This window comes from Protopterus annectens, chromosome 1.part1 (genome assembly GCF_019279795.1).
Source record: "Protopterus annectens isolate FY-2018-M chromosome 1.part1, PAN1.0, whole genome shotgun sequence".
In the NCBI taxonomy this organism is placed as follows: Eukaryota; Metazoa; Chordata; order Ceratodontiformes; family Protopteridae; genus Protopterus; species Protopterus annectens.
This window is the reverse complement of record NC_056726.1, coordinates 1,227,424,245-1,227,451,325: the sequence shown is the minus strand read 5'-3', so window position 1 is coordinate 1,227,451,325 and position 27,081 is coordinate 1,227,424,245. Positions and strand designations below refer to the sequence as shown.

Genomic DNA, 27,081 nt, shown 5'->3' with positions numbered 1-27,081 from the left:
TCTCAGAACGCCAACCGGCACTTGCAATGCTGCTTCTGCATCGGACCATGCGGCAAAAAAGACTGAGGATATGACGCCGGTCATGCGCATTTGTACCCTGACGTCCTGACGTCAGTTAAATGCGCCCTGACCGATGTCAGCCTTATACTTTGATATTCGGGCCGACCGTGGACAGCGGACTACCCAAGTGTAAGGACTGCAGCAATGTGAGATGAAGAACATCTGTAGTTATTGGTCGTTTGGGCCATCTCTCTCAACTTTCTGATTTGAAAGCCTGCATTTGCACTTGTTTCTGTCCTGTAACTCGTCTAGTGCAGATACAGATTCTTAGTTTTGGCACTTAAATTTACTTATTCATGCTCATCACTTGTTCAGAACTTGTAAGCACTAAATAAGCTACTAATTACTACAGCACTCAACCTTCCTCATTACCTAGAGGAAAACAGTTTTTGTACTTACTTTTCTCACTTGCTTAGAGAAAAGCAGCTGTTGTACTCACTTTCCTCACTTACCTAGAGGAAAATAGTTTTTTTATTCAGGCATGTCCAAGGGTCATCTCCCAGTGTTCTCTCCTGTCTAAATGATGAATGCGGCCATCTTGAGGCAATGTAGAAATTGCCTCATGTACACAAACAACCCTCTCCTCCTACCACCCCCAACACTACAACCTGGGAGAGATGCACTTATCCAGCCAAACTGGAGGTAAAGCTCTCTCCAACCAAGACTGAACTTGACAGTCAAGAGGAGAAGGTAAACATTTGCACCACACCACACTCATCACATAGTCTCACTAAATCTACACCACCAAAATCCACACATAGTAACACAAAAACATTTGTGGAGGCTCTCAAAAATTATCTAAGCAACAGAGACCTCCAAAGCAGAAATGTAAGCAACCTCCATCCCCCAACACAACCCAAATGACACACAGCCCACAGATTCAGTGTGCCACTCAACCACAGCCAATAAGGCAAAACAACGTACCCAACACACTAGTCATAGGTGACTCTATAGTCAGGCACACTGATGTCCCACTCGCTAGGCTAAACCAGGATCTGCCACATAGCCCACGCACAGGTCACTCCACAAGTACAAATATGACTCTTGTCATTGTCCATGTTGGTGTGAATGACCTGAGACGTACTTCCCTGGACTACATGAAGAGAAACATGGAAGAGCTCTTCGATCTTGCAGCCCAGGGAGGTATGACCCTAGCCCTGAGTAGCATTCTGCCATCACCCAGAATGATATGCAGTACAAGGACAAAATGATTGACTTCAACAATTGGCTAAGCTTCTGGTGTCATTCTAAGGGGATCCAGTATATGTCTGCTTGGGATGACATGGTCGACAGACCACGATGCTTTGCCAGAGATGGCCTGCACCTGTCGCCCCTGGCATTCCGGATACTGGCTAAGGCTCTTGCCACCCCTATAGTGCCTTTTTTAGGCAAGGTTCAAATGACAAATTCACCACCGTAACAGGCAAGCAAAAACTGAGCGTAATGCTAACTCAGTGCTAGAACTCTAAATCTGAAAATGCACTCACTCAAGACACTCCTTAAAATGGAGAACATCAATATCTGTGCAGTGACTGAGACCTGGTTTCAAGGCTCCAGAGAGCACCTCTGCACTACCAGGCCATAACTCATACCACACTTTTCGGCCATGTAACCTGGACAAACCAAAGGCGGAGGTGTGTCCATATTCATTAAGTATATCCACACCACCAGGCCAGTTGCTCAGCAGAATGCATAACAACTCTGGGCAAAACTGCAATCCATACTGCTACAGATCCCCCACCATGCCCCAGGATTCCCACTCCTCTTTTCTTGATGTACTGGAAAATATTACGGTTCAACCAAACACCCTAATAATGGGCGATGTCAACTACCCCACCATTAACTGGGAAAACTACTCGTGTACCAACTCCTTAGTGCAACGCTTTCTGGAATTCATAAACTTCAATGCCCTGGATCAACTTACCCACACCCCCACCAGGGGCAACAATATCCTAGACCTAGTCATTACCAACATGAGTGACCGGTGTTCTACACCTGAAGTCAACTCCTCGTTGGTCCGATCTGACCATAAGCTAATCACCCTTGATATCCACATCCCGCCACCACCCCCCATTAAGGAAACCACTGTAAAAAATTTCTCCAAAGCCAACTTCATGCATCTTTAGACAGACGTGGTGAACTTCATGACACCCATGCAGATGGACAATACAGTTACAACTGCTGAATCCTACACAATGCACTCTATAAGCACTTGCACGAGTGCATGGATCATGCTATCCCAATCAGAACCAAGACGCTATTCCTCCCAAAAAAGGAAGCCAATCTGGTGGTCACCTGCCATAAACAAACTGTACAACAAAAGGAAGAAACTGTTGCAAAAGAGAGCAAAATCCCATGAATGGAGGAGCTCCCTGGTCAGCCTCAGTAAGAAGCTGAGATCCCTTATAAGATCCTCAAAAGCTAGCTACGAAAACAAAATTGCCACTAATTCCAAGGACAACCACAAAGCATTCTATAGCTATGTCAAGAATCTCAATGGCAAACCCCAGATCTGCTCTGAGTTACAGCACAACGGCACGAAAATTACAGAACCAACTGATATTGCCAACATCCTGGCAGATAAGTTCAGTGCTAACTTTACCCCCCCTTCACCCCCTAAAGGGCCCATATCTATACAGGAAGAATGCAGAGTCCCTGTAATCACAACTACGCAGGTAAAAGCTGCACTCTCTAAAGCCAAAAACACAGCATCCATGGGACCGGACAACATCCCAGGCTGCGTTTTACATGAACTTCAGAACGAACTGGCTCCCCACGTAAGCACCATGTTCAACAATAGCCTCGCATCAGGCTTTGTGCCCAATGAATGGCGCACAGCAACAGTTATCCCACTCCACAAAGGGGGAGCCACCACTGATCCCGGGAACTATCACCCTATTAGCCTGACGAGCCTGGTCTGCAAGGCCATGGAACATATCATCATGGAACTCATAAACAAAGACATTGACAACCTCCAAACTCTGGATCCCACCCAGTTCGGGTTTGTGAAAGGCAGATCATGCCTCCTGAACCTGATCAACTTCTTTGAGGCAGTCACCAAAGCTGTAGATGAGGGTAAGGTGGTTCATACAGCCTATCTTGACTTCACCAAGGCTTTCGACGCCAACACCCATTCTGGAATTATAGCTAAACTCACTAAACTAGGTATAAATCCTTACGTCACAAAATGGGTTGCCAACTGGCTCACTGACAGAACCCACACCGTAAAAGTTGCAGACTCCAAATCTGACCTCAAACCAGTGACAAGTGGAGTACCACAGGGTTCAGTCATGGGACCTCTCCTGTTTCGTATCTACTTCTCTGAAGTACAGGCTAACACAGAAGGCCTCTGGCTAACGAAGTTCGCAGATAACTGCAAACTAGGAGCCATAGTCAAGTCCCCAAATGATGTGGGCATCCTACAGAAGGGCCTCACTGAGACAGATGCCTGATGTCAGAGCCATGGCCTCAAGCTCAATGCCAAAAAGTGCAGTGTCATCCCCTTTGGTAAAAACTTTGTACCCATGAACTACCACATAGGCAGCAATCTACTTATCAAATGTGTGATAAGAGATCTTAGGACCCAGGTGGACAGTAGTCTCTCCTTTGATAGTCAAATCGCCACAGTAGTCGGATGTCCTATGTGGCACACCTCATCATAAAAGGGTTCTCATCCAGAAAAAAAAAAAAAGAGGTCATTGTTCCCCCCTACTCGACATTCATTAGACCCATTATAGAGTACAATGCCCCTTTTGGAATGTACCTCACAAGACATCTGCAGCAGCTGGAAAGGCCACCGATGTAACTCACAAAGAGGATTACTGGCCTCAAGCAAATGCCCTACACTGGCAGTCTCAAAAAACTCCAGCTTTACTCCGTAGCATATCGCCTACTCCGAGGTGATCTCTGCCTAACATATAAAGCTATGTCAAACCCAGAGCTGTTGGACATGCTACACCTAAAGAAATCCCTCTGAGCTACATGCTCTAGGGACCTAAACCTTGTCACCACAATAAACAGGACATGGAGGGATAGATTCCTGTCCAGAGACTTCCCATACTCTGGAACAGGCTACCCATCTATGTCAAGCAAAGTTCTTCATTAGCACTCAAGAAAAATCTTGATGAGTGGATGGGAAATAGGAAATACACCCCGGGGATCACTTCTGTGTCTCTGCACCACAGTGGCAAAGGAAAATAACTTTCTTGGGTGGCGTAAGCCAGGAAACCTTGTTGGCTAGGCTTACATAGGCCCTTGAGCCGATAGCCTAGTACCTACCTATGAACAAAGGTCTGTCCTAGCCAAACGTATATTTTGCTCTAACAAAATGCAAAATGCTTGGGTGATAAGGAATGCTTTAAAGCTACCGCCCAAGTCATCACAGTAATGCGGTATAACTTGGAGCACCCTTGCTTGTTTATGTACCACATAACTGCGGTAGTGTGTGTAATTACCTGAAAAGCTCCACAGGAATATAGATGATGATGAAATTTTAGAGCATTGGAATCTATGATACCGATGTGCTTTGGTCTGTCAGAGGATCGCCTTGCACCTTTACCACCATAGAAAATGCCACCAAATTAAATCTGAGGTGTCTATAGTTACAGATTGGCTTAGAAGAAGAAAAGAAAAGGGGAAACCGGGAACTGCTTCTATTTGTACTTTTTACTAATGCAGTTAATTTTTGCCAAAGCACAATACTGGAATCTGAAATTCCAGAGGATGCAAATGTTGGGTCCATGTGTTTTTTTTAGAAACCACAAAATTTTTTCTCATGTCTACCCTGTCTTATGAAAAATAAAATCTTGAAAAGTATTGCTTGATCTGCTAAAGCAATCCATGAATGTAGGTTAGCATCTGAAGCCAAGGGCAATTATAAAACCTTTTACGGCTACTAGGAAATTAAGGACCACCACCCAGTACTGCTCTGAACGTATTCAAAACAGCACCACCAATTCAGATCGAACAGACACTTCTAATGTACTAGCAAATAAACTCAGTGGTAATCTTGTTATAAAGACTTCTTTCCTTTGTCTACATAACCCAAAATCTCTCAAGCCTCCTAGGGTGTGAAGATGCCAAGACCAAAAATGCTACCCGACAAACTACCTGATTGTTGAATAAACAATACTAAGCAAGAATTGGAATAGCCATTCCTCAAATCTGTTTAACCCAAGTTTAGCTACAGGTTTTGTCTCTGAAGTCTGGCACAATAAAGTGAAGTGGTGTTACCCTACCCTTACCACCAACCCCAGGAATTATAGACCCATCAGCCAGGTCTCATCTGGAAAGCCATGGAACTGACCTCATAAATTATTATATCAAAAATCTCCTTAAACTTGACCCATGTCAGTCTGGCTTTGTCAAGTGAAAAGCCTGTCAAATGGATTTGGCTGACTTTTTTTGAAAGGGCTACACGTTATCAACAGTGCCCATGTTCATGCTGTTTACCTTGATCAAAACAAAGTATACCATTCCGCATGCTGGTATTAAAAATATGCTTAGCACTCTAATATAGTTACTTATATGGTGAAACATATTAGCAAACTGGCTAAAAGCAGAACTCATACAATGAAATGGCAGGGGCCTCATCAGAAAATATGGTGTTCCGCAGGGTTCAGTGATGGGACCCTTCCTTTTCTGCTCTGCAGATGAGAAAATCAAGACCTCCAGCTAACTATGTCTGCAGGCAACTGCAAGCTGGGAGATATTGTCAAGTCCCCCTCTGATATCCCAACCATTCAGCAAGAACTTACACATGTAAACTCTATTGAAAATACATTCAAATTAAATGCAAGTGCAATACTGTCATATCTAGTAGACAATGCATAAACAATATCCCACTTCAAAATGAAAGACATTTTAGGTACCTTTGATCATGGGGTGACCATATTCAGAAAATTCTTCTGCTCAACACAGCAGGAAATATCCAGCTCAAGAGACGTCAATCTTCCCTTACATTCAGCACTGCTTAGGTCAAATGAGTGCAATGCCCCTTTTGGGATGTACCTCAATAGACATATCAAGCAAACAGAAAGACTCCAGAAGTTCCCAACTAAGAAGGGCATAGGCTAGCAAGAGACTGGAACACTGTCCTTTTATTCAGTATCCTACAGAATCTCGAGACTAGATCTGTGCTGCCTTGAGTATCTTATTGTTTTACAAAATTGTTCTTTTACTTCTTTGTTTCTCTTACCTTGTATACCAGCTTTTTATTGTTATCTAAACCGTGTATGCACTCTGTTAACTTCCTTGGAGCTTTTCTCCCCAGGACTCTACTGAAAATGGACACTGTGTCCAGTTGGATTTATCCTGGTAAAATAATGTTAAAATAAATAAATAATAATTAGAAGCCCAGTTGTCCTGGATATCTTACATCTCTGCAAGTCTAACCGTTCCACAAGCACTACAACCAGGGACTTAAATCTTTTATCAGAAGATAACTATAATGCAATAGAAGGACATTCTACCTCTGCGGCAGACTGCCCAGGCAAATTAAAGCGACTAGAAACAGGGCTAAGATGACTGGATAGACACCCACAAAGTCACCTCAGGTCTGACTGGTCCAATTCTTTTAGAAAAATAAGGTGCTACCTATGGGCGTACTGGAAAGGCATAAATGCTCATGAGACTCAAAAGCCTAGACAGTCTTACGAACTGTATGAAAAAGAATTATGAATACACAAAGCCAACAGTGAACTGGGAAAAAAGCTTTACTGGTGTGTCCTGCTACCTCAGCCATTGCCTTCAAGGAATAATCATACACCATGTTTACAGTCATTTGGTACAAGATTAATTACCCAAATAACACATTCCATTAAAACAAAATGAATGCCCCATCATTGAAGTGCAAGTTCTACTACAAAACAATATATTCAATATAAATGCATATAACATTTTTCAACAAATAAACATCAAATATAAAGATTTACTTCTTAAATCTTGATTCAATCCAGTTGGATGTAATGTTTCAAAATTGATAATAAACTTGGTTTCCATCAGGCACAGTTCATGCACACAATCATCACCCTGATTACATTTGAGCTTCGCCAAAACACTAAAAAAAAAAAAAAATTGGCATCAGAATCACCATGTACTGAATGAAAATGATGGGCCACTGGACTTTCCAATCTAATATTCCTTATGTCCCCCAAATGTTCCATAATATGTTCAAGTCTTTGTCATTAAATTGTCCATGTTCCACACACCTACAGTTCTGATGCCAGTGATGTTTATTTGTTGAAAAAATGTTATATGCATTTATACTGAATATATCGTTTTGAAGTAGCCCTTGCACTTTAATTGTGGGGCATTCATTCTGTTTTAATGGAATATGTTAATTGTAATTAATCTTGTATAAAATGACTGCGAACATGGTGTACGATTATCCCTTGAAGGCAGTGGTTGAAGTACTAGGAAGCACCAGTAAAGCTTTTTTTTTTTTTTTGCAGTTCTGTGTTGACTTCGTGTTATTTGGAATTTCTTTTAAGTTTTGTGTGGTTGTATTTTATGGAAAAGAATTATAGCAACCTTTTTTTCTCTCATTGCTTGAACGAGTGAGCCTCCCTCCCCTATCACTTGAGACATTTAACATGTTTATCCTGAAAGAGAATCCTCACTCTGCACTTGCATTCACAACAATTCCTTAGCTTCTTTCTGCCCTTGTTGCACCAAACAGAGGAGGTTACCCCAAGAAACATCTAATAACTGTACAACCCTAATCCAAAAAGCACTCTAGAATACACACTGAACAATAAACAGCATCTGAATGTATTTCATCAGTGACTACAAAAACACCCAATATATTTTTCAGGAAATGTGAATAGCAACAAATACCACAATCCTCAATTTCTGGAGACAGTGTCTTGAAAGATAGTAGGCAAGACTACTGCATACACTATTGCTATTAGTGTTAAAGTGGAACAGCTATCAAAATGGCATTCTAAAAGGTGAGTAAGGCTAATCAGGAAGGCAAATTCAGTAGACGTTCCAATAAAATAAAAATAAAAAACAAAAATAAATGGAGCATATTGACCAGAAGGCAGAGGAACAGCACACAAAAATTACTGCATGCAAAAAGGAAGGAACAGGCAAAGAAAGCTCTTAAACATCTAACCAGTAGCCTGAGAGCATTCTCTAACATGAATGACTGCAAGTACCAGCCAAAAAGTTCTGGAGAACAGTTCTGAGGAGCACAGTACTGTGAGCAACAGGAAACAGGCAAGGCAGCCCAAGAAAGTTCTATTGTGGGGCTAACTGTCTGAGAACGTCTCTATTATGGGGCTAAATCCTGCTGGTCTTAGTCCAGTAAGTAATATGGATGGAACGCTAATCCCACAAGCAAGACTTTTCTGCTACTATGGCTTTTTATCAATTTGGTCAAGGCATTTGATACTATTCGCCATGCAAAATTAGCTGACAGTCTAAAATGAATGTCAATCAACTCATATGTAACTAAATGGATAATCAACTGGCCCTTTGATTGTATATTTAAGTCTTCAACACAAGCTTCTCATTTGGGGTACACAGCATAAAATAAAGATGGGCATGGAGATTAAGACTAAGAAGAGAACAAAACATGGCTCAAGTAACAACTTAAGCACTATGGCCTGTATCCTATGATTAAAAGAAGATTAAGGGGATAATCAGATATTGTTACTAAATAGAACTCCCAGACAAAATAAAAGCTCCATCATTTGTCTGCTTCTGTGAAACTGTCCAACGCTCCATTTTTTTTAACTTAATTACACTTTGTTGACAGGGTTAATACTGCTAGGTCAATGACCTCTTTTCAAGGAAGACCTGAGAAGTTATTCATACCTGACTAGGGGAGATATGGCAAGTCAGAGGGGAACTTCCCTTAGTCGTTTCATTAAGTGGCACTGGATCTTTTATATCCACCTGTGCTACTACTACTACGAAGTCAGGCAAATGGGGCCTAGATTTAATGTCTCATCTGAAGGATAGCACACAGACAGGAGTGCAGTTACCCCCCTTATACTGCACTGCAGTTTCAGCACTGGAAAAGTATTCCAACTACCTGCTGTGGAAGCACACAACTTATTCATATAGGTATAGCTATCGATCGAAAACATGAGCTATGTAACATATACGTCTATATGCCATGTGTGTGTATACCACCAATACACACAAGTGTGTGTGTGTGTGTGTGTGTGTATATATATATATATATATATATATATATATATACACACACACACACACACACACACACACACACACGGATTACTAGATATTTATTCCACAAGCATATGTTAGCATCTCACAGATCACAAAAGTATATTATAAAAGTATCTGCTTGCTCCCTTTGGAGCAGTTTGCTTGGACTACATATGCTTTCACCGTCTTCAAGACTGAATTCCCTTGCTACTGGCTGCAAAAAAGGCAATTACTAGAAAATGGAAAGCAAAATCTAAACCAACTGTAACTGAAGTATGGAATATTGTAAAAGAGATAAAGGAAATGGAAGAGGGATCTTTAGAAAAAGGACAGAGCAAATTACACTGAAATAAATGGAATTTGTGGGAATAATACATGCAAAATAGTGTTCAGGAGGAGGAGTGAAATTTTGGGGAAGGCAAAAATATGTAACAAAGTGAATGAAATGTATACTACAAGAAAATAAAGGACACTTTTTCTATTATTGTTATCTATGTCAGATTTTTCAAAAAGTCATGTTTTATAAAGATGTTAAAAACAATTCCCTTAATATCTGCCCACACAATCTCACCCTTGAATGAAGCATTTCACTTCCTTACCCAAAGGACCATCAGTTTCACAATTGAGCCCTGACACTTTCTTGTCTGCTTCTTTCTTCGAGTTCTTCAGCATGTTCCACAACTCTTCAGACAAAGTACGCAGCTTCTTTAAAGGTTTCTGACAAATTAAAAGTACAACAGTATAGGTCAGCAAATGTTCCCAGCTTCACACTGCATTAAAGTCTGAAGCACTACATCAAAATCTACAGAGAGATCCAAAAAGCACTTGTGACAAAATCCACCAAGTTACCTCACAAGAATAGAGAGATTTTTATTCACTCAAGCAAACTTTTTCTGGATTACAGATATCCTTTTGCTGATCTAATGTAACAAAAATGGTAAACAGATTACTATGTTTGGTAAAATAAAACTTTAAAAACTCACTATGCACCCCAGAAGTTTATTTATTTATTTTTGTTAAAATGGCAGGCAGGGCACAGCAGCAGCAACGTACACATTAATTGAAATTCAAAATACCAACAAAGAGTCTTCACAGACCTTACCAAAGACAGTTATCTAGCAGTCTCTAATTAAATGCTGCAGTGGTGGTGCTGCGGTAGCGTTGTCGCCTCACAGTTAGACGTTACTCGTTCGATTCTCAGAGCGTCTTCTGTGTGGCGACATGCGTGAACAGGTGTTCCTTCGTTGAAGGTTGTGCGTTAGGCCCGGCAAGCCAGCACGTAAAACTCTACTGCCAATCATTAGCGGACCGGAGTTCTGCTGTGGCGACCCCTAACCAGGAAAAGCCGAAAGACACAAACAATGGCGTAACCAGATATTCTGCTGATGAACAGAACTTCCACACAAAATTAAACCTCCACTGTGTGTCTTATTTGTTGTGAAACTGTATGCAACATCCCACAAAACAATTTTTTTATACTTTAAAGGATAAGCACACCTCAGGGAAGAACACATCTGTCACCCACTGGGGTCCTGTAAGCCCTGATCTATCACTTTTTTACCTTTATTAAAAGACTTCCCACTGAACTACTGAGCCTCATTTATCCAGAGCTGCTCTTGACACAGAGACTTTGTGAGATTTTACAAACATCTGAAGCATTCCTTGGCAAGGCAAACAAACCTAAGTATCATTTTGCACTTGCTTTACCTGTTTTCATTACACTGTGAAAGATTTCTGTGCTATTTACTTTCTGCACTTCTTTAAATGTTGCATTTTCTAACTGCTGTGAGGATTGCGGTTCTGCATTTAAATATGTTGTAGTTAGTGATTTTTAGTTAGTACTAGGCATCCAATACTGGTTCCTTAACACCTAGGTGTTAAATTGAATTTAATAGCAGATGACATGTCACACTGACAAAATGTACAGCTGTATATTCGTATGACAGATTTATTGAAACCAGCCGACCAAGGACTACTGTGAGATTATAACATTTCCTTTATAACACAGATACAACACTGTCGTACACTGCACTTTCTCGGCTGACTCAGATTACAAAATGTCCACGAAAAGTACAGTTTTGTACCTACCATAAATGTAGATATCCGATAGGTATGCATCTGCAGTCATAACATATGGGTTGTCCTGCCTCAGGCAGCCCTTCGGTCGGCCGGATTCCAAAGTCTGGGTCTGGCCTCGGCTGATGTCGCACTTCACCCGACGTCAGAGCTTCTGGGGTATAAAGGCATCAGCCGACGCCATTTTCCTCAGTGTTTCTTGCCCCAGATGCCAGGTGCCTTCTAGGAAGGCTAAATTTGGATAAATGTAGAAAATTCCAAACAGTAATAAGCAAAATATATATATATACATATATACATACAAACAAATACACCATAATAGATTCCCCCAGCTAGCTAAAAGAGGGGTAAGCACCCTAGGAATACCACAGAGGGGAAGGAGGGTGGGTAATCCTGACTGCAGATGCATACCTATCGGACATCTACATTTATGGTAGGTACAAAACTGTACTATGTCCTTCAAGGATGCATCTGCAGTCATAACATATGTGTAGAATACCATAGCCAAACTGGGGGGAGGTACTAAAGATAATGATGGTGTAGTTAAGATCCCCTGTAAAACTGCAGTTGCAAAACCTGCTCTGGATCTGGAGTATAAAGGAAGATTGCAATGCTTGGCAAATGTATGCACGGAGCTCCAAGTAGCAGCTTCTAAAATGTCTTTGGTAGCCACTCCTCGTAGGAAAGCTGTAGTGGTGGCTGTGGCTCTTGTGGAGTGAGGCCTGATATTTTCAGGAGTTGTCTTTCCATGAAAAGAGTAGCAGAATCGAATGCAATTTCCTATCCATTTTGAAATTGTCTGTTTTGAAATTGCTTTTCCTTGCACTCCAGTTGCACAGGCTACCAGAAGCTGGTCAGTTTTTCTGCTGGTTTTAGTTCTGTCCAGATAGTAGCGTAGTTGTCTGTGTACATCCAAGGTGTGCAATAGTTTCCCCCCCCTGTTCTGTGGGTTAGGGAAGAACGTAGGTAAATGAATAGCTTGGTTCAAGGATACCCTGGATACCACCTTTGGCATGAAAGTAGGATTGGTTCTCAGAGACACTCTATCCTGGTGAAAGATAAGGAAAGGCTGCACTGCCATTAATGCCTGTAACTCGGATACCCTTCTTGCTGAAGTGATTGCTAGAAGGAAAGCAGTTTTCCAAGATAAGAACTGTAAGTCTGCTGATGCTGCTGGTTCAAAAGGGGGAAGTGTTAATTTTCCAGCACAAAATTGAGATCCCATGCAGGCACAGGTGGTCTCCTTGGAGGTTTTACATTTTGATCCCTCTTAAAAATTGTCTGAGGAGAGGGTGAGAGAAGATAGGAGGATCCATGTTGTACTCTGCTGAAATTGCTGAAGCATGAATCTTAATGGAAGAATAGGACAGGCCATTGTGGAACAGTTCTGCTAAGTATTCTAGGATGTGTGCTAGGTTTGCCAGTGTGACATTTGTACCCTTTGATGCACTCCAAATGAGGAATCTCTTCCATTTAGCTGAGTATGTTTTTCTTGTGGAGGGTCTGCGAGCCTCCAGGATAATGTCCTTGACCCTCGGAGATAAAACAGTTTGGTTTTGTTTTATGTAATTTTCCAGGCAGTTAGCTGCAGCGTTTTCAAGTTTGGATGCAGAGTCTTGTAGTTGTTCTGTGTTAGAAGTAAAGGCCATAGGGGTAGAGGCCATGAGTTCGTCCGAGACATGCTTCTCAGTAGCGGATACCAATGCTGCCTTGGCCAGTCTGGAGCTATCAGAATCACCTTTGGCTGTTCCTTCCTGATCTTCAGTAGAACTTTGTGCATCAATGGGAGAGGTGGAAAGGCATAAACTGTCAGGGCCTTCCAGCTGAAAGAAAGGGAGTCCACCCTCCAGGCTTGTGGGTGGTATTCTCTTGAGCAGAATTTCTTCAGTTGGTGGTTGAGTGGGGAGGCGAACAGGTCTATCTCTGGCATTCCCCATTTCTTTGTTATGTTTTTGAAGATGTCTGGATGCAGCATCCATTCGTGAGCATCCGTGGTAGTTCTGCTTAAGCTGTCTGCTAGTGAATTCTCTTTTCCTGGTACGAATTTGGCCTGCAGTTGAATGTTGAGATTCAGGCCTAGGTTCCACAGGTCCATTGCCATCCGGCATAGAGGGTAGGAAAGCATGCCTCCCTGTTTGTTGATGTACCACATGACTGTGGTATTGTCTGTCCTTATCAGCAGATGTCCTTGCTGGAGGAATGATTTGAATGCCTCGATTGCATGCTTCACTGCCAGCATCTCCTTTAGATTTATGTGTAAATTCAGCTGGTCTTGAGACCATAGGCCTTGGATACACTTGTCTTCCATGTGTGCCTCCCAGCCTAGGTCTGAGGCGTCCGTGGTGATGGTCTGCCTTGGTTGTGGTTTGTGGAAAGGCAACCCTCTGTTGGTCTGGCAGGCCTGAGCCCACCATAGGAATTCTTTTTTCAGGCATGGAATGATTGGTATCATGGTTTCTAGACTGTGTCTGTGTTGAGACCATACATTCCTTAGGTACCATTGTAATTTTCTCATATGCAGCCTGGCATGCGGGATCAAGATTATGCAAGATGCCATGTAACCAAGGGCCTGCAGGACTTTCCTTGCAGTAAGCTGAGTTTGTCTTGTCAAAGCCATGAAGTAGACTGTGAGTTGCTTTTGTTTTTCTTCTGTGAGAAAAGCCATCTGAGTTATTGTGTCCAGATCTGCACCCAAAAATGTTATCCTTTGGGATGGCACTAGTCTTGACTTCTGGATGTTGACTGTATCCCAAGGCTTGTAACAGTTGTATGACATAGGCCAAATCCTTTATTATTTTTGTCTTGTTGTCCGCTTGTATTAGGCAGTCGTCCAGGTATGGGTAGATCTGAATTCCCTGAAGCCTGCAATGTGCAATTACTGATGCCAGGCATTTTGTGAATACTCTGGGCGCAGTAGATAAGCCAAAGGGCAATGCTGAGAATTGATAATGCTCTGATCCTGCAAGAAATCTGAGGTGTCTTCTGCAATCCGGTCGTATAGGGACGTGCAGGTATGCCTCCTTGAGATCTAGAGTCACCAGCCAAGACTCCTTGCCCAACATGGGAAGAAGTTGCTGTAGGGTCAGCATCTTGAATTTTGGTACAATGAGATATGTGTTTAGTGCGGACAAGTCGAGAATAGGCCTCCATTGAGTTTCTTTTCTTGGTACAAGGAATAGTCTGGAGTAAAATCCTTGGCCTTGTTCCATAGATGGTACCCTTTCTATTGCTCTCATCCTTAGTAAGTTGATGATTTGTTTTAAAGCCTCTGGTTTCTGGCTTGGTGGAAGGTTTGGCATTCCTCTCTTTTTTGGTAAAGTGTGGAAGTGAAACCTGTAGCCTTTGTCTATTGTTTGCAATGTCCATTTGTCTCCTGTAATGTAATGCCAGTTTTTCGAAAATAAAGCTAACTTTCCGCCCAAGGGAGCTTCCAGTTGCTCCCTGGTAGGCGGAATCAGAGCCAAGTCATTGTGTCTGTCCTGTGGAAGTGGTTGTAGTCGCAGCTGTGGCGGTACTCCTCTGGTTGGCAGGTTGCCACTGACGACCCCCTGTAGGCACCCCTTGATTGACCTCTGCCTCTTGGGCGTCTATTCCTGCCCCTCTGTGCTCTGGAGGTGTCTGGAAAGGACCAGTTTCTGCTGAACCTCAGAGGTTGGACCTGCAGAAAATCCTTGACTGTTTGCACAGATTTAGCTTTTTCTTCCACTTTCTTTAGAATCTCCTGTGCAGGGGAGCCAAATAAACTTTGTTTCTCCATAGGGGCATCTAGGAGTTTAGACTTGACATGCTCTGGCAAGGATTGCTCTTTTAGCCAGGCATGCCTTCGAATCACTGCTCCAGTCATAGCTGATTTAAATGAAGCCTCCAGTGCATCATAGCCACGTTTTAAGAAATGATTACTGACCTGCTGAGAGTTGTGTACCAAATCCTGAAGGGACTTACAGTCTAAAGGTTCAGGAGAGGAAAGCTTTTTATTCAGCTGATCTAACAAAAATTCCTGGTACTGTATCATATGGAATTGACAGTTTAAAGCCCTGGCAGAAAGAGTAGCAGATGTATAAACCTTTTTTCCCCATCTCTCTAATGCTCTTGACTCTCTTTCAGAGGATAGGGGGTTTTTGGCAGTGGCAGCTGCAACACCCTTTGGGCCCTGTGAAATAGTTTTTGGGTCTGTAGCATGGGCCTTATACAAGTGGAAGTGAGAATCCGGGACCCTGTAATATCCGTCAGGTTTGGCAGAGGCCGGGGGAAGAGAATCAGGGGCAGAACTGACATCATTGTATGCATCAACAACTGATAGCACAGGTGGTATGGCTAGAGGCCTATGCTGTGGCAAGTGTAAAAAGATCCTTAGCCTTTTCCTAGAATCAGAAAAATCCTGACCCTGCCATTGAAAGTGTTCCCTCATTGAGTGCAAAGTCTCCCCAAAGGAAAATTCTTCAGGGGGGGGGAGGCAGAAGGAATTGAGTCTTCTGCATCCGAATCCTCATAAGGTGAGTATGGTCCTTCCTGATGGTCTGATAAATCGGATCCATCAGAGGAATAATCAGAGGAGAGAGGTTCAGGGGGTTCAGTCCTAGGCCTTTTGTCAGGAGGAGGTTGTGAGGCCCTGTCTGGGTGAGGTTGGGATCCCCTAATCAGAGATATAAGGTCCTCAGCAAGGCTGAGAATCTGAGAACTTGAGGAAGGTCTCTGAGAGGAAGATTTTGTTGGTAAGGCCTTGGAAATTTTAGCTGCTTTAGCCCTGGAGAAGGCCTTAATAGACATAGAAGCAGGGGGTCTAGCCGCCCCACGTGCAGGAGTAGAAATGTCCAACGGAATGGTGTCGGACAGTTCTTGTGCGCCTGCTTCTTCGGTAGGAATTTCTGTAGCCGACTCAGCCGAGGCCTCTCTGGCCTCGGTTGTCAGAGGTATGTTTTCTCCAGAAGGAAGAACCGAGGACTCGGCTTCAGCCGAAACCGAGACACTCGCGGTAGGCCTAACCGTGGTTTCAGCCGAAACCGCGGGCCGCGAGTGTCGGTCCTTTTCCTTGCGTTTTTTGGCTAAATGTGTAGTCGGAGTCTCCGACGGCATTTTATATGCAAAAGCGGATCCAAAAAACTCTTCTGCAAACTCCGACCGACGTCTAAGAGTCCGTCGGTTGAAGGAAGCACAGGCTAAACAAGCTGATACTTCGTGGTCTGGGCCTAAGCAAGGAAGGCAGTAAAAGTGGAAATCCTTATGAGGTATTTGTTTCCCACAAGTTAAACAATTATTTACTTTGTCTGACATCGGCTGAGGCAAGAAAGAGTCCCCAACGGGGTACTTAGCTTTTTTAGAAGTCTTCAGTAGCTGAAATCTCTGGATCTGACCGACCGGCACTTGAGAACAGCTTCTGCTTCGGGCACCGCGCGGCAAGAAAGACCGAGGAAAATGGCGTTGGCTGATGCCTTTATACCCCAGAAGCTCTGACGTCGGGTGAAGTGCGACATCAGCCGAGGCCAGACCCAGACTTTGGAATCCGGCCGACAGAAGGGCTGCCTGAGGCAGGACAACCCATATGTTATGACTGCAGATGCATCCTTGAAGGACATCAGTTCTCCACAGTCACTTTTTATCTAGTTTCAAGCCTCATCCTTGATGAAACATTCTTTTTTCTGTTTTTGAAGCCTTCTTTGTCTGCAACATTATCTCAATCCAAAGAAAAACCAGTTCTCAGCAGGCCCAAATGTTCTTTCATTCATATGATGGTCTGTAACTTCTGCTGTGTTTGCCATGCTCATCCAAAAAAAGCCAGTTCTCAGCCTGCCAAAATGTTCTTTCACTGATAGGATAGTTGTAACTTTTTCTGTTGTTAGCTATTTACCTTTAGCTTGAATATCTGTGTACATTTAACTGCACATTTCAACAAGCCTCTATTGTTAATGTCATTTGTTACAAAACCTTCTGTTAAGCCAATGCATCTTACATGCTGTTCTAAAAATATATCATATTATCATGATTACAAAACCTTTGTTATCATGAAGGAAAAACAACAATACCTTTTGTTTTACAAATATGCCATGCAAGCACATTCTTGCTATTTCTTCCTGCATTTGCAGGCTCTGTATTTTTTATGCCATTCCTAAAAATATCACACTGTCGGTATGAGACCGCAGTTTTACCAATACATGCTGTTACTGTGAGACCAAATCACATACCTGCCATTTCTTTAACGGAAAACCACTTTTATAAATTTATCACTGGGCTCCAAATCAGTCATTTTACATTAAGAGGGTCAAAGTATGCACTCCTGTGGCAGGAGAGGGCTGATTTCACCTACATGATTTGGGAATTGCTTGTGGAAAGCTTATTGTGGGCTTATCTGGTTGGCCTTGGGGCATAGTTAGTGTAAAACGTGCCTTTTCCTGATCACATACAAGCATCACGTTTGCGTAAAGCTGTTCTTCACTCAGTGACAGTGATTGGTGTCTTGTATATAAACCATGACCAGAAATCGAAATTTCCTTACAAAAGAACTTTACCTCACTCCAGCATTACTCACTGGACAATTAGTTTGCAGGGTGAGCAGCATTAACACTTTAAACTAGGTCTATTTAGGTCTACATTACATTATTACAGCACCCAGGACTATCACTGCTCAAGCAGCGTCTGGTTTGGGCACTGGGCAGCATCACTGGATAGGTTAGCTGTAGATTTCACCAAGTAAGCACTCTAGTTACCAACACCCTCTGCTCCTGTTCCTTCCAAAGTACGCATTAGGACCTGCAACCATGGATAGGCACATTGCTATCTCTGCATCTAGCTTGGCGGACATGGGCATCTTGAGGCATTGCAGAAATTATTTTATTTTAGACTGACAACAACTTAATTCTTGAACATACCCATATAGTATGTTTGAGATGTAGTTACACACATTGCCGCTGGAGGCCAGGCACTCACATACAGACAAAATGCAACAGTTTGTCAGAGACGCACACAAACACACTCCTCTCAACACACCTACAAATGGCCAGACAACATATCCACATATGCAAAGATGCTCACTGTTATATTGAAATTAGCAGCAGAGTACACAGAAACTGTACAACTGTATATTTGTAATCACTGACAAATTTATTGAAACACACTGATCAAGCACTACTATGAGATATGAACATTTTCTTTATAACACATATCACTGTCAGATACACTGCACCCCCCTCAGCTGATTACAAAAATGTTCTTGAAACAACCACTTTTATAGTTTCAAAACTTTGCCCTTGATAAAAAAATGTTTTTCCTGTACTGACGCCTCCTTTGTCTGCATCCTTATTTCATTCCAGAGAAAAACAGTTCTCAGCAGGCCAACATGTTCTTTCAGAAATGCTCTTTCATTGACAGGATAGTCTAACTTTTTCTGCTGTGTTAGCCATGGACCATCCAGAGGAAACTAGTTCTCAACATGCCTAAATGTTTTTGCATTGACAGGATAGTTTTTAACTTTTTTCTGCTGTGTTCACTATGTCCCTTCAGCAAGTTCATTCTCTTTAATGGGTCTATATCAGAACACTGAAAGTTCATACTTTCGAATGTTCTTACACTGACTCCTATTCAGCGAACGCTGAAAATAGCGAAACGACAAATAACTAAATTTTTTCCTAGGGAAATAATTCGGTTGTCCGTTTCTGTTATTTCGCTATTTTCAGCGCTGTAGTGGAAAGTTACGGGTCGGGTTCAGGTAAGTGTGCGATTGGGCGTGGGTTAGGTGAGATAGGGTTAGGGCACAGGTGAGGTGAGTGTGCGATAGTGACGGACATTAGGTTTGGGTTAATGTAAGTGGATAGTTGGTGGTGTTTGTACAGTTTAGTGTAGGGTTAGCTGTAAGATTTTGGGTGTATGTGTGTGGATTGCTGTTTGTTTGGTGTGCTTGTGTTGTGTGCATGTGTTTTGGAACAGCAAATTTTTTCCCCAAGGAAAAAATTTGCTGTTCTGAATGTTCGACGTTGTCAGCGTTCGCTGATTAGGGGTCGATGTAAACTTTCGGTGTCCTGATATAGACCTCTCTTGAATATCTGTCTACATTCACCTGTTTATGATATTTTAACAAGCCTCTATTGTTAATGCAATTTGTTACAAAAACATTCAGAAGTATAATACTGTTTGTTCTACACAAGCACACTTCGTTAAACCAATGCATATTTCTTTTCTGCATATGCAGATGCTATGTCACATGCTGTTTCTAAAAATATCACACCATTGCTATGATTACCAAAACCTCTGTTACTGTGAAGGAAAAATTGTTCTACCAAATTACACACACACATACGTGTGTGTGTGTGTGTATATATATATATATATATATATAGATATATATATATATATATATATATACATACATATATATATATATATACACACGCATACATATATATATATATATATATATATATATATACACACACACACACACATATACATATGGGTCTACTTCATAACATTGAGACCAAAACAATGAAAACACAAAACATTGAAAGTGTGCTTCATAACAGTGAAAACTACAATGCATATGCAAACAACATCCTCTCCACCTATAACATCACCTAACAAACAAACACACTTTTCTACTACATTTCGGTAGGGGTGCAAGCCCCTCTGCAACCCCCCCGTAAACTAAATATACCAACGGCAAGATCGCACTACAGCAGAAAAAAGTTAATTTCCTAACCTCACGTTAGGAAAAAAAGAAGTTATGTCTTACCATAACGTTCCATCTTTGTTGTTGATCTTCGTTCATTCATGACTGATGGGCTATCGGTTCTGTCCTCGGAACCGAGCCGGCCAATATCAAGCTCGCGTCAGCCAAAAACTCTTCAACCAAGGTCCTACTCAGAATGCTCTGCTTCCTGTTACCTCAGATTGAGTTTGCAAGTTGATAGATAAAAGTAGAGGTTACCTCTGGTCATAACAGACCTACAAGAAAGGAATAAATGAGATCAACCAAGAACCTCGGGGAGGGGGAGGGGGACGGGGGTGTGGGAAGTAATGAATGAACGAAGATCAACAACACAGATGGAACGTTATGGTAAGACATAACTTCTTTATCTGATGTTGTTAATCTTCGTTCATTCCTTACTGATGGGACAGAGTCCCCAGCTACCTGTATTCCTTGGTGGCCCTAATGGAAGGACATTCCTGAGCACCATGGAGCCAAAGGAAGCTCCACCTCTGGAGGCCAAGTCCAATTTGTAATGAAGAATAAAGGCATGAGGTTTGGCCCAAGTTGCAGCTAAGCAAATATCACTGAGGGAAGCCTTAGCATGGAAAGCTGCTGAAATTGCCATAGATCTTATAGAGTGTGCTTTGACTCTATGAGGCAAGGTGAGATTGTTTCTGTTGTAGATAAAGGTGATAGCCATAAACAGTTGGTCTGATTTACGGGTAGATTTTGTTCTGTCCAGATAAAATCGTATTTGCCTATAAACATCCAAGGAGTGCAGGCAATACTCTCCCTTGTTAGAATGGTTAGAAAAGAACACTGGAAGATCAATAGACTGGTTGATAGATCACACTGACACCACTTTTGATAAAAAGGTAGAACTGGTTCTCAGTGAAAACAAGATAGGAAGGATTGAGGCCTTAAGATCTGACAATTGCCTGACCGATATGATTGCAATCAGAAACAAAGTTTTTCAAGACAGATATCTTAAGTCACAAGAAGACGCAGGTTCAAAGGGTGGAGCTGTTAAAGCTTGCAGAACCAAAGCCAAATCTCAAGGTTGTACGGGTTCTCTAAAGGGAGGTTTTAGGTGGATAACCCCTTTCAAGAAAGTCTTACAGAGTCTGTGTGACATAAGTGAAGAATCTTGAAAACCAATATGAAACTCTGAGATGGCAGCTAAATGTACATGGATAGTAAGAGTGGAAAAGATGCGATAAGTAACTCAATACTACAGAGACTGGGGCTGACAAGGGGTCTATTTGCTTACCTGCTGCCCATAGAGAATACCTCTTCCATTTGTTAAGATAGATTAGTCTGGTGGACGATTTATGAGATGCAATAAGAATATTGCATACAGGGGGGCGAAAGGTTTTCATGCCTGGCAAACACAGGAAGTGGAGAAACCAAGCTGTCAGTTTCAGGGTTATTAGATTTGGGTGAATCAGACCCTACGGATGGGAGATCAATGTTGGGAATGGATTGAGGATCCACGGTTGATCTAACAGGTGAGGCCAGAGGAAGGGAAACCAGACTTGTCAAGGCCAATATGGAGCAATGAGGATCACTTTGCTCTTCAACTGTTGTGCTTTCTTTAGAAACTGAGAGATGAGGAGGGAGAGGAGGATCGGCATAAAGAAGACCCGAGGGCCAAGCGTGGACTAGAGTGTCCCTTGGTGACTGCCCCGACGGGGAATCAGGGCAAAGTAGTTGCTGCACATGTAGTTGGTTGAGGAGGCAAATAGGTCGCAGCAAGGCTGGCCCCAGCGGTTGAAGATTTTTGCCGCTATCAGAGGATTGAGGGACCACTCATGAGGCTGTAGAATGCACCTGCTCAATTTGTCTGATATCAGGTTGGAGCTCTTGGGAATGTGCATTGCAATCAGAAAGAGGTTGTGAGCTATCGCCCATTGCTATATTCTCAAGGCCTCTCAGCATAATGGATAAAATCTGGTACCCCCTTGTTTGTTGACGTACCAGACCACTTACATGTTTTCTGATTTGCATAGTCCCTGATGGAAGGATGGAACTAAATGCTTGCAATGCTAGAAGCACTGCCCTCAGTTCCAGGGTGTTGATATGCAAAAGGGCCTCCGACTCCGACCAGGTGCCTTGGACAGAGTTTTCCCTGACATAGCCCCCCACCCCACCCCATCAGGGAGGCATCCGTGGTCACAGTGGCTATCGGTTGATGGGGGTTAAAAGGGTGAAACCATTGTTCGGGATTTCGAGATGTCCACCAGAGTAAATCTTGCTTGCATCTCTGAGTTACACTTATTTGAAAAGACAAGGGATGTTGGAGAGTACCACTGAGTGAGATGTAGCCATTAAAGAAATATCATGTGGAATTTGGCTAGAGGCACAATGGTAATCAAAGCTGCCACTGACCCCAATAGCTGAAGTACAGGTCGAGCTGGGAATTTTTGGTGACCGAGCAGCGGATGAACTTGTTGTCTTATTCTCTGAAGTCTGTGTTCTGGAAGGGAAGCTGAGCAATTTCTCGTGTCCAACAGTACCCCTATAAATTCCAAAGACTGAGTTGGGGTTGTATTGAATTTCTCCCAGTTTATAGTGATTCCCAGGTTTCGAGCTGTTTGAGTATATTGCAGGGCTTCTTACAGTAGATGCTTGGTGGGGGCTTTAAGGAGGCAGTCATCTAGATATGGAAACGCATGGATTCCTTGAAATCACAAGTGAGTGATAACCACTGCCATGCATTTTGTGAACACTCCGGAGGCTGCAGAGAGACCGAAGGGCAGGGCTTAAAACTGGTAGTTGCTGGCTCCTATACTGAAGTGGAGATATCTTCTTGAGCATTTGTCCATTTTTATGTGGTAATACGCAACTTGAAGATCTACAGAGCACATCAAATCGTCTTCTTCCAGAAGAGAAAGGATAGACTGAACCATGACCATCCAGAATTTCTCTGTTTTTTTGCAAATTTGTTTAGTGTACTGAGATCCAGAATTGGTCTCCAGTCCCCTGTATTTTTTGGCACTAAAAACAACCTTGAGTAAAATCCGGATTTTACCTGGTATGGGGGGGGGGGGGGGGGGGTCATCTGGATGACTCTTTTTTTTTTTTTTTGTAGCAACGTTTTGATTTTGTGTGCTGCTGTTTCCCACTGACTGGGTGGAATGTCAGATAACACTGTTAATAAGACTGGGCAAAGATGGAAGGGGATGTGATAGCCTCCGGATATAATCCGTTGTATCCAAGAGTCGGTTGTTATCTTTTGCGAAGCAGCTGGGTACAGAAGAAACGACCCCGACCACTTCCAAAGGTGAGCAGTCGGACAATGCTTCAGGAGTGCTGATAGGGGCTGGCCAGAGAAAAAATCTCTGGAACCCCGGTTTCGCGGACCTCCGATGCCCCGAAAGGGGTGTTTTCCATTCGAGTTTCCACCTCTACCTCTAGGAGAAAACTTGGCATCTTTCCAGGAACCCTGTGATTTCTTGTGCCAGATCTTTCTGCTCCTCTGATTTCTGGAATAGAATTGGTGAGGAGTGGAGTGTCTGACACCAATGGCAGACAAGGTATCCTTGACTTTAGGGCCAAATAAAGAGGTGGCCTCTATGGGGGCATTCATGAAGGAAGCCTTAAAGGAGTCCGCAAAGTCACAAAGGCGCATCCAAGCATGTCATCTGGCGACTATACCTGCGCCTGCTGATGTAGCTGCCCCTTCTGGTGTGTGAGAAATAAGACGCATGGAAGAGTTGGAAATGGACTCTAGGGTGGCTACCTGAGAAGCCACATTATCACAGACTTCTTCAGAAACAGCTCCTGTCAAGGTTTCAGAGAACTGGTTAATAAGATCTCTCTGAAGCCTGGTAAAATGTGCGAAATAATTCAAAGACCTTACAGTGAGGGTCGATGAAGCAAACACACGCTTCACTAATCTGTCAATCGCCCGGGACTCCTTCTTGGGCAGATGTACAGTTTGGCTCTCTTCTGCCAAATCCTTCTTAGCAGCAGCTGTCACCACCATAGCATCTACTGGAAGACCATGTGACCAGTGGGGGTGCTCAGCGGGGGTGGGGGAGTGGGGCCATAATATTTTATCTGGCCTCTTAGGTATCGCTTCCATGGTATCAGAAGCCTTCCATGCGTGTTGCATAATGAGCTGGATGAACTCATCGGCAGGCGGGGTGACCCAGGAGGTAGGGGGCCGGGCACGAAAAACTTGCAGGAATACGAATTCCTCAGAGGAAGGATTACAGGGCTTCCAGTCACCCCTCTGCCTAAGGATCTCGAAGATGTCACCAAAGGACACCTCATCAGAGGGTGACCGTGGGGACCCTTCCCCATCATCAAAATCCATATCTTCAGTCAATGACTCCTCAGTGGAGTCCATGTGTTTCCTCTTTTATGATGCTTTGCTGGGTGCTTCCACAGTGGGAGGTTTTGGGGAAGACTGCAAAGAGGGGACCTCCTGAGGAGGAGAGACCTGAGGCTCTTGTTCCCGGTGTCTGGGAGTTGAAGTTTGTATCAGTTGCAGCACAGAGAGGGAGAGGTCTCAGACAAATGAGCTTTGCCAGCAGAGGCATGCACCCTCTCCATGGCCTGGAAGGCTGGCCCGCCCAAGGAGGGATAGGAAGCCAGAACAGAGCACGACAATCTTGGAACAGGGGTCCCACCCTGCCCCGACAAGCCCACCCCCCAACCAGGAGTCTCAAGAGGACCATGAACCGTAAGAGAGAGCATCCCTGGAAGGTGCCATAGAAAAAAATCAGTGTGGAGCAAGGAATGACCTCCCCAACTGCACAGCCACTGGCCTAAGAAGAACCCGATGCCCAGTGCACCAAAGGCTACAAGGACGACTCTGGTTCCAAAGTCAGATCCACTATTGGAGTCAGAGGGAGGGAAGCTACTGTCGGAGTAATAGGCTTCGAAACTTGAGTGGAAGTCGAAGGAGGAGTATATGTTGGGGTTTCAGGCAAACTACGCTCACCTGAATGAGGGAACGTAGACTTCAAATGGTTGAGAGAGACCTCTGGCCACAAGCAAATGGTCAACAATCCACAACACATCCTGTTCAGAAAGACTCTTGTTTGACCTCATGGAGAAGGCTGATGGCGATTCTGGCCTATCCAGGAAAGGACTATACTGACTGCTTGCAAAAGGATCCAGTGAAGGGGAATATTTGGTTCTTGCTAATTCAATAGGTGCAGAGCTGGGAGCCGGGGAAAAGATCTGCGTCGATGTCAGTGCCGCAGTAGTTGAAGGTGTCTACACCGTAAAGGCAAAGGCCTGCCCCGAAGGATACAGTGCCGTAGTGGAAAGTGGCTGCACTGGCAATAAGGACGGTGCCGAGGAGGACTGCACCAAAGTACATGTCGGTGCTGAAAGTCTGCATCGTGGAGTACAGAAGAGTCATACTTGGAGCCGAAGTAGACTGTACCAACAGTGCCAAAGGGGACTGAACCTGCATTGATGGTGCCATTAGGGGTTGTGACAGAACTGTCGGAACCATAGCTGACTGCACCGGGAACTCCAGTGCCAATATCAATAAAGGAGATATGGCTGTAGTCAGAATCATTTGAGGTGGTGCTGAGACTGGAGCAACAGGGTCACAGGTGGCAGCGCCAGAGTAGTAATCAAATTCACCTTCTTATGAGTCGAATCCCTACGATCTCCAGAGGGAGAAGAAGGGAATGACTTTGATGAAGAAGAGGAAGAATGCCTCTTGCAGAGATTAACAGGAGGAGGTGAGCCCTCTGACCAAGAAATAGCCTCAGAGAAAGGAGACCTTTCAAAATTAACTTATTCTTCCTCTTGTCGAGTGTCCTGGCAGAGAAGGTTTTACAAATTCCACATGGAGGATCTACAGTCAAGTGAGAGACATTAAGACAGTAGAGACACAATCATAGCCATCAGAAAGCGGTAACATACAGTTGCAATCCTTGCACTGCTTGAAACCAATGGAACTTTTCTTATCTGACGGCTGTTGTGGAGAAGAAGCACAGTAGCAAAAGGAAGAATATCGGCTACCCAAGAAAAAGGGTAAAGAGAAAAGGAAGGATTACCAATGATGGTAATGAAGAATTACCACAAGGAAAGAAATAAAGAGGGTAATAAAGGGAAAAGACTAAACTGAGAGGGTCTAAAGTGTGCGACAGGGTAAGGAAAATATTAGAATAAACTTTTGAAAAAAATTTAGAGTAATATACAAACTGTCAGAAATTTAGACACTTAGCTGAGAGAGTGGCTTGACACAGCTGTTCAGCAACACAGCAAACGAGATCTGAGGTAACAGGGAGCAGAGCATTCTGGGTAGGACCTTGGCTCAAGAGTTTTTGGCTGACGCAAGCTTGATATTGGCCGACTCGGTTCCGAGGATGGAACCAATAACGCATCAGTAAGGAATGAATGAAGATTATTATACAATTCCTCCCCTAAAACGTGCACGCTGATTGGCCAGCCCAACCAGGGTGCCCGTTGTAAATCCCTCAATATACTAACGGAAAAAGGTCCGGTCGCCCGGACTTTTTCCGTTAGTATAAAACACTGTCTCGCTATGTTAAAAGAGTTTAACATAGCGACACAGGTTTAAAAAAAGCAACGGAGATATCTGTTGCTTTTTTTAAAGCTGTCTCGCTATGTTAAACTCCTTTAACATAGCGACACAGTGTGTAAAAAGCATTTTTTTAAAGCTGTCTCGCTATATTAAATGGGTTTAACATAGCGAGACAGCTTTAAAATAAGCAACGGAGATATCCGTTGCTTATTTTAAAGCTGTCTTGCTATGTTAAACCCATTTAACATAGCGAGACAGTTTAAAAAGCAACGGAGATCGCAAGATCTCCATTGCTTTACTGTTCGCTATGTTAAATGGGTTTAACATGGCGAGACAGCTTTACAATAAGCAGCGGAGATCTCCGTTGCTTTTTGTAAAGCTGTGTCGGTATGTTAAACCGATTTAACATAGGCTAATAAAAGCAACGGAGATCTTGCATTCTCTGTTGCTTTTGCCAACTCTGATGTACTGCGTAGGCATCGCGGTACATCAGAACTGCCGCAGAATACCAGACAGCTGCGGAAGGGCAGTAAAGAGGCATTATACAATGCCATTATTTAAGAAAAGTAAT

General features: G+C 43.2%; 1 protein-coding gene across 1 annotated transcript in view; it reads right to left on the bottom strand.

Annotated features, from left to right (window-relative positions):
• LOC122815924 (zinc finger protein 345-like) overlaps nucleotides 1-27,081 on the bottom strand; it is a 477,973-nt gene that overhangs the window by 414,970 nt on the left and 35,922 nt on the right. Inside the window, exon 2 of the mRNA XM_044088794.1 lies at nucleotides 9,840-9,957. Coding sequence (XP_043944729.1) covers nucleotides 9,840-9,957 — 118 coding nt within the window. The remainder of the gene's footprint in view (nucleotides 1-9,839; nucleotides 9,958-27,081) is intronic.